The sequence below is a fragment of the Anomaloglossus baeobatrachus genome, chromosome 4 (genome assembly GCF_048569485.1).
Source record: "Anomaloglossus baeobatrachus isolate aAnoBae1 chromosome 4, aAnoBae1.hap1, whole genome shotgun sequence".
NCBI lineage: Eukaryota > Metazoa > Chordata > Amphibia > Anura > Aromobatidae > Anomaloglossus > Anomaloglossus baeobatrachus.
In genome coordinates, this window is record NC_134356.1 from 430,147,289 (window position 1) to 430,168,516 (window position 21,228).

The window sequence follows — 21,228 nt, forward strand, 5'->3', positions numbered from 1 at the left end:
CCCCATGCTCTGCATATGCCACTGCCAGAGAAAGTTTTCATTGTAAATTGAAAGAAGAAACTGAACTTGTGATAATAAAGTTAGATCTCAGCCTCTAAGGGGTACTTCAAACACAGCGAGATCGCTACTGAGATCGCTGCTGAGTCACGTTTTTTGTGACCTCATTAGCGATCTCGCTGTGTGTGACACTGAGCAGCGATCTGGCCCCTGCTGTGAGATCGCTGCTCGTTACACACAGCCCTGGTTCGTTTTTTTATTGTTGCTCTCCCGCTGATAAGCACACATCGCTGTGTGTGACAGCGAGAGAGCAACAATCCTGAATGTGAAGGGAGCATGAGCCGACGTCTGACAGCCTGCGGTAAGCTGTAACCAAGGTAAACATCGGGTAACCAAGGTGGTTACCCGATATTTACCTTCGTTACCAGCCTCCGCAGCTCTCACGCTGCCAGTGCCGGCTCCTGCTCCCTGCACACGCGGTGTGAGCTGGTAACTAAGGTAAACATCGGGTAACCATACCCGATGTTTACCTTAGTTACCAGTGTCCGCAGCTTCCAGATGTCGGCTCCGTGCAAGCGCAGCATCGCTTGCACGTCGCTGCTGGCTGGGGGCTGGTCACTGGTCGCTGGTGAGATCTGCCTGTTTGACAGCTCACCAGCGACCATGTAGCGATGCAGCAGCGATCCTGACCAGGTCAGATCGCTGGTCGGATCGCTGCTGCATCGCTAAAGTGTGAAGGTACCCTTAGTGTGCAGTACTGAGCAGGAAATTACATCGGGGGGAACATATCATTGGTGCAACCTGTGCAGATGTACCGGGGCCCAAGAGGTTAGGGGGCCCACAACCACCTCCAAAGCATGTAGAATTGTGCATTACGATGAGCTATTGGAGAGCAAAGGGCCCATATCTCGTTCTTGCACAGGAAGCCTCTTCTGTCTGTGTCTGCTAATGAATTACAATGTATGGGGAGAGGTAGAAGGTGTTCACAGGAAAAAAGCTACCAATGCATATACTGCTATTCCTTAGGCCCCTTTCACACATCCGTGTTTCCAGTACGTGTGCTGTCCGTTTTCACACGTACTGTAAACTCATTCACATGCATACTCATTAAAAAACGGATTTTTGTGTACTCACCGTAAAATCGTTTTCTCTTAGCCATCATTGGGGGACACAGGGCCATGAGTGTTATGCTGCCTATCCATAGGAGGACACTAAGTAGATGCAAAAGCAAAGCTCCTCCCCTGCAGTATACACCCCCTGCCGGGTCAGGCAACCTCAGTGTTAGTACACAAGCAGTAGGAGAAAAAAAACAGTAAAAACTTCTCAACAGAGGAACATGAGAAAAGAAGAGTCATAACCAAATATGGTACTGAGAGAACCAAGGCCCAACAGGGCAACAGGGTGGGTGCTGTGTCCCCCAATGATGGCTAAGAGAAAACGATTTTACGGTGAGTATACAAAAATCCATTTTTCTCTGACGCCTCATTGGGGGACACAGGACCATGGGACGTCCTAAAGCAGTCCATGGGTGGGAAAAACAAAAGGACCCAAGGACTAGGACCCAAGGACTAGGAACCAGTCCCAGACAGCCTGGAGCGCCTACTGTGAGAGGTGCTCTACTGCCGTTTGCAGAATTTTCCTACCCAGATTTGCCTCAGTTGAAACCTGGGTATGGACTCTGTAATGCTTTGAAAACGTATGTAGGGTAGACCAGGTCGCAGCCTTACACACCTGTTCCACTGAAGCCTGATGCCGAATGGCCCACGAAGCGCCAACTGCTCGCGTGGAATGAGCCCGCAGCCCACTAGGAATGGGCTTGAGTTGCAAGCGGTAGACTTCCTGGATCGCAGAGCGAATCCAGCGAGCCAGAGTCGCCTTTGAAGCTGCCTGTCCCTTCTTAGGCCCCTCAGGAATGACGAACAAAGAGTCCGTTTTCCTAAAGGGGGCTGTCCTGGATATGTAATATCTGAGAGCTCTAACGAGGTCTAACGAATGCAGAGACCTTTCCACCCTATGAACCGGGTGTGGACAAAAGGAAGGCAGAACAATGTCCTCGTTCAAATGAAACGGGGTAAGAACCTTTGGAAGGAAATCCGGAAGGGGGCGCAGAACCACCTTGTCCTGGTGAAAGATCAGAAAAGGCTCGCGGCAAGAGAGTGCTGCTAGCTCCGAAACCTGTCTGATGGACATAATTGCCACCAGGAATGTTACCTTCTAGGACAGAAGAGCAAGGGAGGGTTCCTTGAGGGGTTCAAAGGGAGACCTCTGGAGACCGTCCAGAATGAGCTTGAGGTCCCATGGTTTCAGCGGCCGTTTGTACGGGGGAACTAGATGGGAAACGCCCTGGAGGAAGGTCTTGACTTGTGTTTTTTGAGCCAGGCGGCATTGGTAGAAGATTGAGAGCGCTGAGACCTGCCCTTTAAGGGAACTGAGAGCCAACCCCGCTTGCAAGCCAGACTGTAGAAAGTCTAGAATTCTGGGGATGGCCAGAGGCATAGGCTGGACGTTAGTTTCCCTGCACCATGAAAGGAAGATTTTCCACGTATGGTGGTAAATGCGGGATGAAGCAGGCTTTCGGGCGCTGATCATGGTGGAAATAACCGCGGGGGAGAATCCCTCTCTTGTCAATACCCAGGTCTCAATGGCCATGCCATCAGCTTCAGGGCTCTGGAGTTCTGATGGGAAATGGGCCCTTGGGTCAGCAAGTCTGGGATCTCTGGAAGGTGCCACGGTGAGTCTGTGAGCATTTGTACTAATTCGGCGTACCAGGCGCGCCTGGGCCAGTCCGGTGCTATCAGTATCACCGGGACTCCCTCTGCCTTGATCTTCCTGATTACCCGCGGCAGCAGGGGTTGAGGTGGAAATATGTAAGGCAGGCGGAAGTGGTGCCAGGAGCAGACTAGAGCATCCGCGCCGATGGACTGCGGGTCGCGTGACCTGGCTATGAACGCGGGTACCTTTGCATTCAACCTTGAGGCCATTAGGTCCACGTCTGGTGTGCCCCAGCGAGTACAGATGTGTAGAAACACATCTGGGTGGAGAGACCATTCTCCGGCGGCCAGGCCTTGGCGACTTAGAAAGTCTGCTGCCCAGTTCTCTACCCCCGGTATGTGTACCGCTGATATCACTGATCCCGACGATTCGGCCCAGCTGACTATCTTGTGGGCCTCGAGATAAGGCGCTTTGCTGCGGGTGCCCCCCTGCCGATTGATATAGGCTACAGCTGTTGCATTGTCCGATTGGACTCGAATCTGACGACCCGCTAGCAGAGGGCAGAACGCTCTGAGCGCGAGGAAGATCGCGCGGAGTTCCAGGATGTTTATGGGTAGGAAAGACTCCTGGGGCATCCAACGTCCTTGAGCAGTGTGGTGCCGGTACACTGCTCCCCAGCCTAGGAGGCTGGCGTCCATGGTCAGGACCAGCCACTTCACTGGGAGAAAAGATCTCCCCTTCGATAGGGATGATGACCGAAGCCACCAGCGGAGTGCATACCTGACTGAAGGCGTCAGGTGAAGATGTCTGTCCAGGGAGAAGGGACTCTTGTCCCAGGCCGCTAGAAGGGCTAGCTGCAGTGGGCGGAGGTGCAGTTGAGCAAAGGGTACTGCTTCCATAGCTGCCACCATCCTGCCGAGCACTTTCATGCTGAATCGAATGGAGCGAGACGGAGGACGTAGAAGACAGCGTACCGCTCGTTGAAGAGCGATTGCCTTGTTCTGAGGGAGAAGGATCAAGCCCCGACGGGTGTCCAGGGACATGCCCAGGAAGGTGATGGATTGTGATGGGATCGGGGATGATTTGTCCAGATTCACTAGCCACCCTAAGCGGGATAGGGTGTCCACAGTGATCTGTACGCTGGTTGAGCAGTCGCGGAAGGAGGGGGCCTTGATGAGGAGGTCGTCCAAGTAAGGGAGAACGACTACTCCCCTGGCGTGAAGGACGCTCATGGCGGCCGCCATGACTTTGGTGAAGACCCTTGGTGCGGTGGCAAGGCCGAAGGGTAGAGCTACGAATTGAAAGTGGAAGTCCTGAATTGCGAAGCGGAGAAACTCTTGGTGATCTGGGGCGATGGGTATGTGCAGGTACGCGTCCTTGATGTCTATGGAGGCGAGGAATTCCCCTTCGACCATGGATGCAATAATGGACCTTAGGGACTCCATTCTGAATCTCCGTACGTGCACATGTTTGTTTAGGTGTTTGAGGTCCAGGATGGGTCGAACTGACCCATCCTTTTTGTGGACCACAAAGAGGTTGGAATAAAAACCCCCGAACTTCTCATCGTCTGGGACAGGTATTATCACTCCTGCTGTTAGAACCGACTTGGGGGTCGGGTCCGAAATTCTATGTGGTAACCGGAAGACACAAGGCCTCACACCCATTTGTCGTCTGAGGCGGCAGCCCAGATGTGTTAGAAGAGCCGCAGTCGACCTCCTACAATGAGTGTGTCTTCCGGGGCGCCAAAGGAGTCATGAGGGGGGAAAACGTCGTGGCCGAGTCTCCCTAGTCCTGGACTGTTTCGATCTAGGCTGCCATGACGAAGTGGGTTTCGGGGAGAGCTGAGAAGGTCGGTCCCTGCGTAGTCCGCGGCTGGCGGTGGGGACAGCACGGGATGTCGACCAACCAATGAGTTCAGAAGGAGCGGAACGAGGACTGTGGACGTCTGGTGAAGGTCGTCCTTGACTTCACCTGGGGGAAGGAGGTACTCTTTCCTCCCGTGGCGTCAGAAATGAGCTTGTCCAGACGTTCGCCAAACAATCGGTCTGGAAAAAAGGGAAGGCCCGTGAGAGACTTCTTGGAGGCAGAGTCCACTCGCCATTGTCAGAGACAGCAAGCTCTACGGATGGCTATGGTATTTGAGGCGGCAAACGCTGCGCAGGTAGCAGCGTCCATGGAGGCCTGCATGAGGTACTCCGCCGCAGCGGCAATTTGAGCTGTTACCTCTGTGAAGGTATGAGTGAACTGGGATTCCTCAAGCGAAGTGTTAAGGGATTCTGCCCAGACCGAGATCGCCTTTGCGAACCACACAGAGGCAAAGGAGGGCGAGAGGGAGGAACCCGCAGCCTCAAAGGCAGAGCGGGCAAGGTGCTCCACCTGTCTGTCTGTCGGGTCCTTGATGGAGGAACCATCGGGTAAAGACAGGAGCGTCTTTGTGGTAAGGCGGGAGACCGGGGGGGTCGACCGAGGGCGAATTGGCCCAGCCCTTAGGGGCAGGTGAGGCAAAAGGGTACCGGGACTCCATGAGTTTTCGGTTACCGAAGCACCTGTCAGGCTTCTCCCTTTGCTTTGTGAGGATATCCTGAAACTCTGGGTGATCAGCGAAAACCTTTTGGGGTTTCCTTGCCCTCTTAAAGTAGACCGCATGGTCAGTGGTAGTGAATGGGGGATCCTCCACATGCAGAGTTTGGTTGATTGCTGCTTTAAGGGAGTCTATTGCAGTTTGATCATCTGGGGAGGCTGAAACCAAGGAATCCTCTTGGTATAAACAGCTTTCTCCCTCCTCCAGCTCTTCAGAAGCCGTGGCGCGTGTAGGAGAGCCTGCCCTGTGTGCTCCCGAGGGAGAGCCCGCTGGAGACGCCCGGCCGTGTGCTCTTTTCCTGATCCCTGCAACCGGTGAAGCATGTGCCCGGATTACCTCAGAAGGATCCTCCATAGGGGTATCCTCAGCCTGCGTTCCGTCCAGGGACCCAGAAGGGTGTGGAGGACGACATTGCATAGCTAGCACCAGGTTCTGTGACAGTTTTTCCATGGATTGGGACAGAAACTGTGCCCATTCCGGTGGGCTGGGATCCCTAGGCTCTGGGCTGACGGTGGCGGCGGTGGTGGCAGGGGGGTCTCGGGGGGCTATAGAGACACAGGAGTAACAGAGAGAAGGTGTGTTTACGTGGTAGGTCAGCGTGGCAGGCAGTGCAGGCTGAATAATAGACTATGTGGGCCTTAACACTCTTAGTGCCCTTAGAATTCTGCATGTTCCTAATAGGAGTATGCCAGGAGGGGGAGCAATGTTCAGCAGAGCTACAAGTGAAGCAAGCACCTCACCAGAATCAGCCGATGTCCTCAGGAAGGATTAAGCTCTATGGAGATCTTCGCACGCTTTCCTGGGGGGGGGGGGCTTATCATGGCTTAGCACTAAAAGAGCGCGAAGATGAAGTCAGTGTGCCCCCCCCTGCTGTTGGTAGTAAAAAACGGCGGGAGGGGAGCTTCTGATAGTTTTCCTACCTCTCCCTCCAGTCAGCACACAGCTTGTTACTGGTGGTTATCAGCCGGCTTTTCTGCTAGAGCAAATAAACAGAGCAAATAAACAGCGTGAGTCCCTGAGCCCTGGAACCTCCTGCCACCAGGAAATTATTTGCAGGACTTTCTGCAAACAGGAGTGACTTCCCCCCTCCTCCAGCCAGCAAGCTAGAGAAAAGTTAACACTGTGTGTGCAGGATCCTTGGGGTTTTCTTCCTTGCACTCAGCAAGGGACTTTCTGATAATAAATACTGTAAATGTCCTGGGAGCCTTCCCTGCAGCGTCTTTTCTCCCTTTGTCTGGGAAACCAGTCAGGGGGGATCTCACCTTAAACACTGCTTCCGTCCAGGCAGTGAAAATAGCAGAGTCAGCTTGCTGTGTCCGGTCACACCGGTGCCATATTCAACTCAGAGCCTGCAAAGAGGGGCTGAGGAATCGGTGCCATATTCAACTCAGAGCCTGCAAAGAGGGGCTGAGGAATTGGGCTATAGGGGCACAGGCCTCTACCCTGGGCTTTGGAAAATCGGTGTCTGTGGAACCCGTCGTCCAGCCCAGGATCCAGCGTCGCAAGAGGGGGTACGTGGAGGCGACACTCCACGTTCCCGCCCGTTGATGGTAGTGGGAGATCGGTCCCAAAAGGAAACCGTCGCCCTCAAAAAATAACAAACCTTGAAAGGAAGTGCCTCCTACAGACACTAAGCTAAAACTGAGGTTGCCTGGCCCGGCCAGGGGGTGTATACTGCAGAGGAGGAGCTATGCTTTTGCATCTACTTAGTGTCCTCCTATGGATAGGCAGCATAAAACCCATGGTCCTGTGTCCCCCAATGAGGCATCAGAGAAATAGGTGTTTATTTTCACACCTCCATGTTTTCATACAGTCCCTGTGAACCACATGTGTGTCCATGTCATTCATACAGAGACATGTCTGTTTTTTAGCATCAGCATGGACGACAAGGGCCACACTGTGCTATATGAGACCCAGTGCCTCTAAATAGCGGTGTCGTAAGTAACGTTCCTGCTATTCAGGGTCGCCGAGTCACAGTAGGTCACACTGCGCTGCTGATGAGCGGTAACATACTGATGTCACAGCTCATCCAAGGCGCTGAGTCTCACACAGAGTAGCGTGACCTGGTGACCCTGCACAACGGTAACGCCTCTTCAGAGGCGCTGTGACTCAAAGTTGCCTGTAAGCAAAGTCTATGGATTGTAAAGGCACCGTTACACGCGTCGATTTATCAAGCGATCGCACCCGCCCCCATCGTTTGTGCGTCACGGGCAATTTGTTGCCCGTGTCGCACAAAGTCAGTCACTCCTGTCACACGGACTTACCTCTCGAATGACCTCGCTGTGGGCGGCGAACATCCTCTTCCTGAAGGGGGAGGGACGTTCGGTGTCACAGCGACGTCACACAGCGGCCGCCTAATAGAAGCGGAGGGGCGGAGATGAGCAGGACGTAACATCCCGCCCATCTCCTTCCTTCCTCATTGCCGGCGGGACGCAGGTAAGCTATGTTAGTCATTCCCGAGGTGTCACACAGAGCGATGTGTGCTGCCTCAGGAACGACGAACCACCTGCATCCAGGAATGTGACCGATATTTTGAAAATGAACGACGTGTCAACGAGCAACGATAAGGTGAGTATTTTTGCTCGTTAACAGTTGCTCATAGCTGTCACACGCTACGATATATCAAATGATGCCGGATGTACGTCACGGAATCCGTGAACCCGACGACATATCGCCCGATATATCGTAGCGTGTAACGGGACCTTAAGAACTAAGCTTCATAGACTTTGTCAAAATCCTCGCTGGACTAAATAGGAGCAGCTGGGGATTTTTTTTCTCTTTTGAATAAAGTGGTGAACGAGGTTAAGCGTCTTTATTTTTCTCACATATCGTTTTAGAACTACGATGGATTTGGAGGACTACGGCGGAGTCCCTGGACTAATGTGGTGCTGCATGTTTTTTTGTTTTTTTTTTTAAATAAAATGGTAAACAAGGGAAAGTTTAGGCCAATATTTATTGAAATCATTTTTTGTGTGTTTTTGGGGGAGGGATTACTAGGTTAGTAATGGGGATGTCTGATAGATACCTCTCCATTACTAACACCAGGGCTTGATGCCAGCTGACACTACACAGGGTGCTTCTTTTTTTGGATTACTGAATTAGTAATGGGGCTGACTGATAGACATCTCTCCATTACTAACACCTGGGCTTGATGCCAGCTTGCACTACACAGCTGACATCAACTCCATAAAACATCACCCGATTGCCAATGCACCAGAGCAATGAGGAAGAACCAAGGCAAAGTGCTAGAATTGGCGCATATAAAGTGATGCTCCTCTTCTGGAGCGGTTGCGGGCTGGTATTTTTAGGATGGGAAGAGCCCAATAACCATGGACCTTCCCAACCTGATAATGTCAGCCAATCTCCCTGTTTTACCTTTGCTGGTTACCAATAATGAGGGGGGCTTACGTCGTTTTTTTCAATTATTTATTTATTTGGTTAATAGCTGTAAAATCTGTCTTTCTTTGAACATCTTTAACACATTAAAAAACATTTTAGAGCAATGTGTTTTTCCCCAATACGTGTCACAAGTACCAGAGACACATATCCACAGACGGCACACGGATGCCACATACGCAAACGGATGGCTAAAACAGAAAGTGCAAAATATGCTTTTTTTTTTTTTTTTTTAAACGGACGTGATATGTAAAGGGGGCCTTAAGCAGCAGCTCAAGTTTCAGCGTTTTCATTGTCAACCTTTTCAAATGACCTTGACAAGTTTTATTTCAGTCAGTAAAATGTTTTGTTTTTTTTTCTCTTTCTTGGTGTCACACATGATGGATGAGCCCTTGCTATATAACCAGATTGTTAAAAAGCAGCCATGGTAATTTTACAGGAGCCACGTCATGTCATTATATGAAAGTACATCACTGGGGACTGAAAGATGGTGCGAAATAGCAATGGTATTACTGTAACCTGCTATGTATCAACACTGCAAGTTTTAAACTTTTAAACCTTGTAATTTGTCTAATTATAATACTTAGAATGACTAATGATGACACAGTGCTCAAAGGACACTGCAAATTTACAACCTGGACAGATAATAAATAACAGCAGTAAATAGGAGTGAATACAACATGTTGCAGGTACTGTCTGGATTGTGAAAATGGGAATCTGGAGCAGAAGAAGATTTTTCCTGATAGTAAAGAAGCCCTCCCATGAAGATTTATTTTTAATAAATCTGTGTATATGTGTATGCAATGTAGTGTGTATTAATTAAGATACTCACCTACTGCCGTCTTCTCTGGTATCCAGCATTGTTCTACTCCTTTTCTCAGTGATGTCACCGCTCTTTAGACTATCCAGATCAACCTATGCGTGAGCCAGAAGTCTCTCTTACAATGTAAGTCTATGGAGCCTGGTTCTAAAGTTCTATAGACTTAAAATGTAAAATCCACTTCAGGGTCAAGGAGAGTGCAGTATGACCTGAAGAGTATAAAGAGCAGTGACATCACTGAGAAGAGGAGCAGAACAGCACTGGATACCGGAGAAGACGACAGTAGGTGAATATGTTAACAATCTCACACTACATTACATAACCATATGCACAGATTTATTGAAACAAAATCTTCCTTGGTATATACATATACAGTATATATATATATTATAAGAACATGAAAACATTAACAAATAAAAGCTCCCTGTTTTTAGCTAATAGCGGCAGGAAGGGCTTGAATATGTGATCTGAAGGACAGAGTATAGTCAGACATTACCCCAAGGCGTCAGACTTGGGAGAATGGAAAAATCTGAAGCCATTAATAGTAATTGTGAAGTCTAGTGAGATATTTCAGAGTAGTGGTGGAAAGATAATGAATTCAATTTTCTCCATACTCAGTTTAAGAAAGCAGACGGAGAATAAGTGGATACGGCTAATAGGCATGGTGGAATTCTGCCTTCGCACATGCTTTTTAATAGATTTGATGTATCTTCCATGGGCCATGTGCCAATCTATGTCAATACACGCACAGTAAATGCAAGTTGATGACGTATATATTCTCTATCTCATCTTTACACAATAACATTTGCAGTCTCTTTCGTCTGTCTTACCTCAGGTCTGTCGTTTCCTCTTAGAATGAGTTTGACACCACGCAAGGAAATCTCCAGTTCACAGCTCGCAGGCGGCCGCAGGTGCACCGTCAGCTTCCTCGCAGTTGCGATCTGATGGTGATATAAAATCCAATAACTGTACAGAACTGTAATTCAATAGATAACCTGCAGTGATTGATAACATGATTTGGAACTGTATGATAATGTATCATGTAAGAATTGTCTTATTTTGCTGACCATGTCATCAGAAGTAAACCAGATACCACTGGATGCTATAGGTAGTCTTTTACACTGTAATAAATTATATTGAGGCTGTGTAACTTTCTCATTATATACCCTCTTAGCGGGAACCTGTTGCATCCAGAAACGCTTACTTGCAAATACAAGTAAAATATATCTTTGTGCCGTGTTAGCCAGTAGAGATAAAAAAATGTTGTTTAAAAGAACAGAGAGTCCTCAGTGGTTGATACCTTTTAATGGCTAACTGAAAAGATGGTAATAATTGCAAACTTTCCAGACTACTCAGGTCTCTTCATCAGGCATGGTATAACACAAAATCTGAAGAGTCACATATTTATACACAACAGGACATAGAATGGGGTAGTAAAAAAAAACAAAAAAAAAAACAAACAACCAAGTTATATAAAACAGAACTATCACTATGGCATGGGGACAAACTGTTGTAGCCATAAATTTTGCTGCAGTTCAGTGTGAAAGTTTTATTGTCCTCTGATCAGGGTCTGGTCCAGGCTGTGACACGCTCGGATGGTCAGAGGAGCACATCTTTTAACTGATGTAAAAAGACATGAATCCATGAGACACATTCATTCCTACTCTGAATGTGTCAAAGGTCATCATAAGTTTGTACTCCCAAAGTCTCCTATCTCTCTGGGACTTGAAATTTCCTTTCAATACCATCAATTTCATGTCCATGATGCTGTGGTTTGGGTTACAAAAATGTTTGGCCACAGGTAGATCCATCCTTTTTTCTCTAATTGTGTGGCGGTGAGAATTCATCCTTGTCCTGAGCTGTTGTCCGGTCTCCAGAATGTACCGCATCTTTATGGAACTAAAGACACTTCTGAAGAAACGCGCACAACTGGACAGCGACATATTTTTCTTATCCAAATGCAAAAAGGAGAATCTGATCCCCAAAAGACTCTGGATTACAAACCCAATTCTATATACCTACAATACCCATTATGCACAAAACCTTTGTCACAGGACTTCTGAGAGTCTAAGGAACCACCTTTTGCATGTCTTCTACAGCATCAAGAGTAAAATCCAGAGGGAATTTGAAACACAAAGGAAGACACTACCAGAAAGCACAGAACAAAAAGTACAACAATACTATTACAGACTACGAACCCTTCTGATCCACAACAAGGAAAAGAAGCTACATAGACTGCGCCTCAATTCAGGACTTAATACAAACAGGTGGAGAACAAAGCCAAAACCTGACAACTTGGACAACCACTCCATTCAAGGCACAGAAGCATCTAACTGTGTTATCAATCTCTCGGATTACAAACCAAACAAAGTGGAACTTAATGTGCTTTCTAGAGGACTCTCATTTTGTCCTACTAAAGCTCTAGACAAAATTGAACTCTGCAGCGACATGGAAGATTACTTCAGGAGACTACGTCTGAGGGAATATTTTAGCGATGCAGATGTTTCAGAATCCACCCAGACTGAAGGAAGACGGATCTTGACAACCAGGAAAAGATCAGATTGGACACCTCCACCAGGACGCAACCCTCATCTGGATAACTATATAGACACTTTCATACATTTGGTAAAATCCACTTTCCTAGACACACACAGGAGGCAACCATCCAACATCAGTGCCCAGGAGAGAAGGGCCATAAAATCTTTGAAAACCAACAAAGAAATCCTCATTAAACCTGCAGACAAGGGGGGTGCAATAGTCATGATGAACAAATCAGACTACATGAAGGAAGCACACAGACAACTGATGGACACACGCTACTATAAGAAATTGGAGTCTGACCCTACACAGGACTATTACAAGGAACTTAACAAGTTGGCCTCTGGTCTGCCTGACATATCCATAAGAACTGATGAACTGATACCGGTGAGTCCAAGAATAGGCACATTCTACATACTTCCCAAAATTCACAAATCTGGAAACCCAGGAAGACCCATAATTTCATGTGTGGGCACCCTCACTGAACAAGTCTCTGGATGGGTAGAGGGTATCCTTAAACCTTTGGTAAGGGATACAACCAGCTACATCCAGGACACTACTGACCTGTTGAAAAAACTATCAGCAATAGGTCCTCTTCCAGAGGGAACCATCCTTGCTACCATGGATGTGGAATCCTTGTACTCGAATATTCCACACCAGGATGGATTAAATGCTTACAAACTTTTCCTGGAAAATACAGGAACTGATGCCAATTCTGTGGTGAAGCTTACAAAATTCATCCTCACCCATAATTACTTTGCATTTGACAATGACATATATCTACAGGAGACTGGGACTGCAATGGGAAGCAAAATGGCACCACAATATGCAAATCTTTTCATGGCCAAGCTTGAGAGTGACTTTTTATCCTCTTGTCCTATCAGGCCTCTAGCCTACTACCGTTACATTGACGATATTTTAATCATCTGGACAGAGTCGGAGCAGCAGCTGAAGACCTTCCATGAACAATTTAATCAGTTTCATCCCACCATCAACCTAACACTCAACTACTCCTGCACTGAAATCAACTTCTTGGACACCATCATTAAACTACGGAACAATGAAATAGAGACATCCCTGTACAAGAAGCCAATTGACCGTCCAACATACCTGAAATGGGACAGTTTTCATCCAAAACACATAAAAAACTCTATTGTATACAGCCAGGCTATCAGGTACAATCGGATATGTTCCAACAGTACAGATAGAGACAATCACCTTGAGGGCCTCAGAAAGACCTTTCTGAATCAAGGCTACCACCCAAGAACAATTGAAAACCAGATTACAAGAGCCACCAGAATATCAAGAAACCATCTCCTACATTATAAAACTAAAGAAGAAAACAACCGGGTCCCTCTTGTAGTCACCTACAATCCACATCTGGAGGTGTTTAGAGGAGCTGCACGGAAACTACAACCATTACTGCAAAAAGATGCCCGGTTAAAATCTATTTTTCCAGACCCCCCACTTCTGTGTTTTAAACAGCCCCCGAATCTAAGAAGCATCATTGTCAGAAGCTCCCTGTCCTCTCCAACACCAACAGGAACATTTCCCTGCAACCAGAAAAAATGCAAGACCTGTCCATTAATATTGACAACAGACAAGATAAAGATTCCCAGATCACATCAGGACTACCACATCCCAGGTACCTTCAGCTGCACCACAACCAATGTGGTGTACTTAATTATATGTACCAAATGTCCAACTGGGGATCTGTATGTAGGGGAGACCGGACAACAGCTCAGGACAAGGATGAATTCTCACCGCCACACAATTAGAGAGAAAAGGATGGATCTACCTGTGGCCAAACATTTTTGTAACCCAAACCACAGCATCATGGACATGAAATTGCTGGTATTGAAAGGAAATTTCAAGTCCCAGAGAGATAGGAGACTTTGGGAGTACAAACTTATGATGACCTTTGACACATTCAGAGTAGGAATGAATGTGTCTCATGGATTCATGTCTTTTTACACCAGTTAAAAGATGTGCTCCTCTGACCATCCGAGCGTGTCACAGCCTGGACCAGACCCTGATCAGAGGACAATAAAACTTTCACACTGAACTGCAGCAAAATTTATGGCTACAACAGTTTGTCCACCTGCCATAGTGATAGTTCTGTTTTATATAACTTGGTTGTTTTTTTTTACTGCCCCATTCTATGTCCTGTTGTGTATAAATATGTGACTCTTCAGATTTTGTGTTATACCATGCCTGATGAAGAGACCTGAGTAGTCTCGAAAGCTTGCAATTATTACCATCTTTTCAGTTAGCCATTAAAAGGTATCAACCACTGAGGACCCTCTGTTCTTTTAAACCAAATTTTTTTACTTGCAAATATCAATTCAAGATTTGTTTCTGGGGGCTGTTACGTTTTTCACTTTATGTTGACCAATCATAAGCTGGAGGAATCAGGCAGGGTAAAAAATGAAGTCACCCCCCTGAGATGGTAAAAAGTGTCTCTGAGTGAGACAAGTAAAGTCATACAGTCCTGCTCTTCTCACTGATCTTATTGCTTGCATCTACTGTGGTTACATGCGAAAAGTGAAGTAGAGCAAGGCTGTGTGAAATTATAAATCTTCCTAATACAAATGCTAAAAATCCATTGTTTAATGTTATGTACACAATCTCCTTGCACTAGCATTACCTGTTTTTTGCATTACAGTTTCTTCCAAATAACCATATGGCTTTGGGTACTATGTTTTACATGGTAAATATTATCAGACTGTAGTTCCAGGATTCCATGTACCCCCATCTCCTATAATCTTATTCCCTTACCTTCTGCATGGCTGCACACAGGATACCATTGCCCTGGTGATGTGGAACTTCAACAGAACCAAGAAACTGTACATCAAACATCTGGACCCAAGGCGAATTGCCTTTAATCACTGTACAGAAATCAAGAAATGTATATGAATATAGTAGAAACATAGACAAAGGGCAGCAGGTAAAGGTAAAACATCTCAGCACACAGTCATCTTTGTTGAAGGTCTGGAGTAAAGTCTGGAGCGATGGAAACAGTGTCTGATTTCTCATACATAGTGCGCCATTGATGATGTCTGTAAAGCGCTGTGAAATTAATGGCGCTATACAGTGGAACCTTGGTTAATGAGAACAATCCGTTTTGGGAGTGTGCTTGTTAACCAAGTTACTCGTTCAGCAAAGCAAGATTTGCCATAGGAAATCATTGCAATACAGACAATTCGTTCCACAACTTGTTAAATGTCCAATTCGGGTCCCCTATTGTGTCATTCCACACATGCACAAACACGTACAAACACGCACAAACTCACACATACACACACAAACACACAAGCACGCAGACGCACGCACATATTATGCTCACCTTACCTTCCGTTCCATCTCCGGTCTCCTGGGACTTGCTGTTCTCCGGTACGGGCTGTGTATCGGAGAACAGCTAGTCTCCACACAGCGTGGCCGGCGGACAGGAGGAGATCGCGGTGCTGTAGGGGAACGGTGAGTGTACTGATTCACTGCACCCCGCGCTGATGATGATGCGCGGAGAGCAGTGAATATAGCCGCACATGATCACTCCAGGCTGTAGTTGCCAGGGGTGATCATGCAGGCAGGCTGTTTAGTATGCGCGCATCCCCCGCCCATCATCCCACCCACCTGTCAGCACCGGCTTCAGCGCTGAGGGATTGGCGTGCATATGTAATGAGCGGGCCCACGTGGTCACGGCAGGCGCTACTGCAGTCTGCTCGTGCCCCCGATGACCCACTCCACCGCAGCACCCTCATTCCCCTCAGCCCTACATTCAGACTATAAGATGCACCCCCCCACTTTCCCCCAACATTTGGGGGGAAAAAAGTGTATCTTATAGTCCGAAAAATACGGTATTTATCTATTGAAAATTGGTGGAATAATGACTGAAAAAACCCATGATAGTATTACAAAGATATGTTACCTCTGTAGATCCTTACCTACATTCTCCTTCACTGGACATATAACTTCATGGGCATAAAAAGAGGGGAAGATCCCTCTCTCTCCCGTCCTCATGTTATAACCACGACACCATGAACCGTCCTCGCACTCCACCAGCAATGGGTCATCAACATCTAACTCAAGCTCATCTTCATGACGAGGGATAAACCTGAAAATCAGAGTCGCAGACAGTATTACAGTAGAAATAATTACTATCTTCCCAGCATAACTGAATATACTATTTACAGGGAACCTGCTCATTTTTTTATCAACAATTATACAATTAATTAGCTGAGTATCGCAGGTGCTTGGATGTGTTGTCCATGAAACATCAAACACAAAGCACAGGCTTACTTCACATAATGATGGGAGCTGGCACCCCAGTGACAACCATTCGAAGTCTCTGATGGGCTCTCACTGAGGGAAAAAGCAGTTTTCAGAAGTATTGTGTGCAAAAAAACACCCAAACCCTGCCCTCTGTCCCCCAAACATGCTCTGTATATTGCTGGCTGTATGTGGGTGTAGAACCACCGAGCTGCCCAATAATTGACTTCCATTATACTCATTACTCGTGTCGAGCCCGTTCGAGTGTCTGACCTGCTCAATTCTAGTAAAAGATCACCCGAGCATCGTAGTGTTCACTCATCATTTCGAGCACCGAGAATTGTACTGCTCGCCCATAATAAGAGAACATATTAGCACTCTGCAGAACATCTAGTGTAAAGGGTGCTTTACATGCTGCGACATTGCTAACGATATATCATTGGGGTCACGTTGTTAGTGATGCACATCCGGCGCCGTTAGCGACATTGCAGCATGTGACACCAACGAGCGACGATCAACGAGCGCAAAAACGTGAAAAATCGTTGCTCGTTGACACATCGTTCATTTCCTTAACATCGTTGCTGCTGCAGGTACGATGTTGTTCGTTGTTCCTGCGGCAGCACACATCACTATGTGTGATACCGTAGGAACGACGAACATCTCCTGCGTCCACCGGCATTGAGGAATGAAGAAGGTGGACGGCATGTTCAGGCCGCTCATCTCCGCCCCTCCTCTGCTATTGGACGGCTACCGTGTGACGTCGCTGTGACGCCGCACGAAACGCCCCCTTAGAAAGGAGGCGGATCGCCGGTCAGAGCGACGTCGCAGGGAAAGTAAGTCCGTGTGATGGGAGTTAGTTATGTTGTGCACCACGGGCCTGCTTGCGACATCGGTACCGAAATCGCAGCGTGTAAAGTACCCTTAAGTCTAAAGCGGGCTTTACACGCTGTAACATCGCTAGCAATGTCGCGAGCGATAGCACCCGCCCACGTCGGTGGCGCGTCACGCGGTGATCGCTGCCGTAGTGAACAACATCGCTACAGCAGCGTCACACGCAATTACCTCTTCACCGACGTCGCTGTGGCAGCCGAACAATCTCTCCTTTAAGGGGGAGGTTCGTTCGGCATCACAGCGGCGTCACTAAGCGGCCGCCCAATAGAAGCGGAGGGGCGGAGATGAGCGGGCGGAAAATCCCGCCCACCTCCTTCCTACCTCATTGCGGACGGCCGCAGGTATGGTGATGTTCCTCGTTCCTGCGGTGTCACACATAGCGATGTGCGCTGCTGCAGGAACGACGAACAACCTGCGTCCTGCAACAGCATTGATAATTGGAATTAGAACGACGTGTCAACGATCAACGATATGGTGAGTAATTTGGATCGTGAACAGTCGTTCCTGCATTTCACACACAACGACGTCGCTAACGAGGCCGGATGTGCGTCACGAATTCCGTGACCCCAACGACATCTTGTTAGCGATGTTGTTGCCTTTAAAGCCCACTTTAGTGACTCACTTTTCTATACATACAAATGTTTAGCCTTGGTGTCTCTAAGTAATGTAAATTACAGTTTTTGTATCTAAATAATCAGTTTGGTCCATTTGTTTTCTAAGTCAAGACGTAGGTCATCAGGGATTTCTCTGGCCGTGGTACCCAATAATGATTTTTTTTGCTGAGAAAATAAAAAGTTCAATGAAAGCTGATTTTTTTCGAGTGACAAAGCAAAACAGAATGCTGACAATTCGCTTACAAGAAGGAGCTCAATGATGAATGGATGGGATCTCTATGATAAAGCTTCTGTGCTTTCTTGGTATTGTGGCCAGTAATTTGTGATTATTTTTACATTACTGTACGATGCCATTCGGCTATTCTGAAGAAGCTCTATTATCCAATTATATTTCTATAAATGCGGAGTGCTCGAATGAAGAATAAATCGATTAAAATTAGCATTTATGTTGGAAGTGATGACATGTATGCAAGTTTTTGTAGAAGGACAATGGTTGACTTTATATAAAGTCTTTCAATAAAGAACATATTTGGTTTATTCTCTTGTCAATGTAATAACATAACTTGTAACACTAACATTTGTTAAACGAAAAGTACCAGCTAATAGTGAGGGTTAGAGGGCTCAGAATAATGTGATACTTTCAATCAGCCACAACATTTAAAGCACCAGCCCAGACAGTTTTTTTTCAGCGCTGAAGAGGCGCTTTAAATGTAAGCCCCCTGCCCCTTCCAGCATCTTCATGTTTTATCAACGTTGCTCCGTTCCTGCGGTGCAATCTTTTAGAGTAACTTCTGACTGGCAGGAAGTCAGAAGTTATGTCACAAGCTCCCAATGAATCTCTATGAGAGAGTCAGAACGAAGTCAGAACGAGGCTCTCATAGAGTTGCATTAATTTGGGATCTCCAGAGTGCTCCATGAAACACTCGAGCAGTGGCAGGTCACAAATCGCCGAGACCGACTAGCGTGGTAGCGATAGAAGATGAAGCCACTAGAAGGTGAGTACCATACAGGGGTCAGGGTACTTACATTTAATGTACCACTCCAGTGGAGCAATATAAAAAAGTGTTGAAGTGGTGCTTTACACCTGCTGCCTAATATTGTGTAGGTCTCCTCTCTTCCTGCCAAAACAGCTTTGAATCGTCAAGTCAGGGACTCCACAAATCTACTGAACACGTCCTGTGCTATCAGCCACCAAGAGATTAGCAGCAATCTTCTAGTTATGGGGTCAAGCCCTCCATGGACTCAACTTGCTTTAGCACACGACTGGACCAAGATCTGAGGAATTTGGAAGCCAAGTCAATACCAAGAACACTTTGTCATATTCCTCAAACCATTCCTGAACAATTGTTGCAGTATGACAAGAAGCATTATCCCGCTAAAGGCCACTGACATTAGGCTATACTACTGTCATTATAGGTTGTACTCAGTCTACATGAATGCCAGAATCCAAGCAGAACATTGCCCTTAGTATCTCACTGCCTCCTCCGGCTTGCCTACTTACTGCCATATAGTCCTCAGTTAAGCAACAGAAATGCACACAGATGTCCACAAAGTAAATGTGGAAAAAATGTGATTCTTCAGACCTGACCAAGTGTTTTCACTCTTTGACGGTTTAGTTTGGATGTGGAAGTGCACGTTGTAGGTTCAACAGTGGCAGAAGTCAACATGGGTTATCATGGGTACTCTGACTAGTCTGAGGCAACTCTGCACCGTCAGAAGTAAGACAACATCAAATCTCTTGATGTTGGGATTTGATGTTGTCTTACTTCTGACGGTCCTGAGGAAGGGAGCTGAGCTCCTGAAACGCGTAGACCTGTGCAATAATAAAGATACATGAATCTGATCCCTTGATTGATGATCATTGGCGCGGCGCTTGAAAACCCGTTTCTACCTCTCTATGTTATCTGGTTCACTTATTGACCTTCCCTGAACCATTTGTGGTATCTACTAACCATTGTATGCAGTATTAATGTTTGCTGTCTATTCCAGGTAAATTTACATTGTGTTTTTAATAGTTATATTCAAAGTATTTTCACCACTAATAATTATTAAAATTGCATTCTGAATTTCTAAGAATAAATTGTGAATATTTACAGGACAAATTATAGGGAAAAACGATGCTTCGGTTCGGTGGTTTCTTACTTGTGTTTTGTGCAAAGCAGAGTTTATCATATACATACTTAATAATGAAGTAGTATGGGATAAAATTCTCATACCTGAAAACAGCTCTATGTGTTTGTTCTCGCTCTTCTCCATTGAGTACACAAGAAAATAACCCAAATGACTCAGTGCCTGGAAGAATATCACATAACATATTATTCTACAAACCTCACAAGACACAATAAAATAATTGTACATACATTGTTAAAATGAGGGAGTCATCATAAAATTAAGGATTACATCAAGTGTCAGTATATTTACAGATAAAAATAAAAAAGACATGACACCATTTTCACATGTCTATTTTAGTAAGGATTAGTATTACTCATGAAATTACAATTCTGGAGTAGTGATGGGCGAACTCGGACTGTAAAAGTACAGATCCACGTGGGTTCAAAACTACCTATGCACCAACCCCCGAACCCAAAATTCTCAGGGAACTCTGGGTACCCATCCGGATCCACCCACCCGGGTAATTAAAGAAAAGATGAAGGAAAAATCTAGGAAAAAAAAAAGGGAAAAGCAGGCACAATATATTTACCAGTGTTCCGCGCGGCTGTAAAAGCTTCTTCCGGGGCACTCATACTACTTTCGGGGCCACTCATTATCCCTCATGCATATGCACCACTTCCCTCACCCACCAGCAGTCATGGCATCTAACTGGTTGCAATCAGACGCACCCCTACTCTGTATGACAACAGCGTGTCTGACTGTTTTCAATCACAGACGCTGTGTAAATGACTATAGTGTAAAAATAAATAAAACAATTGGCGTAGGGTCCCCCCATATTATGATACTCAGCACAGATAAAGTATATAGCTACAGCCTGCAGCCCCTAGCCATGCGCTTATATGGCTGTGTATCAAAATAAGAAGGACTGCATGCGGCTTTTTTTTTATTATTTAAATAAATAATTTAGAAAAAGAGCTTGCAGTCACCCCCCAATTTTGATACCCAGGCTTGATAAAGCTTACAGCTAGGGGCTGGTAGTCTCAGGCTGGGGAGACCCATGGTTATTGGGCCTCCCACAGCCTACAAATAGCAGCCGGCAGCTGCCCAGGAATGTCGCATCCATTAGATGCGACAATCTTGTAACTTTACCTGACTCATCCTAATTGCCCTTGTAAATGGGGTAATAAGGGGTTAATTACAGCTCACAGCTGCGACTAAGCCCTAGATTAGTAATGAGATGTGACTATGAGACCCCTCATTACTAATCTGTAAGTAAAAAAAAAATAAAACACAGAAAA

General features: G+C 46.4%; 1 protein-coding gene across 2 annotated transcripts in view; it reads right to left on the minus strand.

Annotated features, from left to right (window-relative positions):
• Window positions 1-21,228, minus strand: part of MAPK8IP2 (mitogen-activated protein kinase 8 interacting protein 2) — a 107,968-nt gene that overhangs the window by 12,213 nt on the left and 74,527 nt on the right. For both annotated transcript variants that reach the window (XM_075345441.1, XM_075345442.1), the window contains exons 6-9: window positions 20,035-20,110; window positions 15,989-16,158; window positions 14,823-14,932; window positions 10,337-10,447 (exon numbers count right to left, since the gene is read on the minus strand). In XM_075345441.1, coding sequence (XP_075201556.1) covers window positions 10,337-10,447; window positions 14,823-14,932; window positions 15,989-16,158; window positions 20,035-20,110 — 467 coding nt within the window. The remainder of the gene's footprint in view (window positions 1-10,336; window positions 10,448-14,822; window positions 14,933-15,988; window positions 16,159-20,034; window positions 20,111-21,228) is intronic.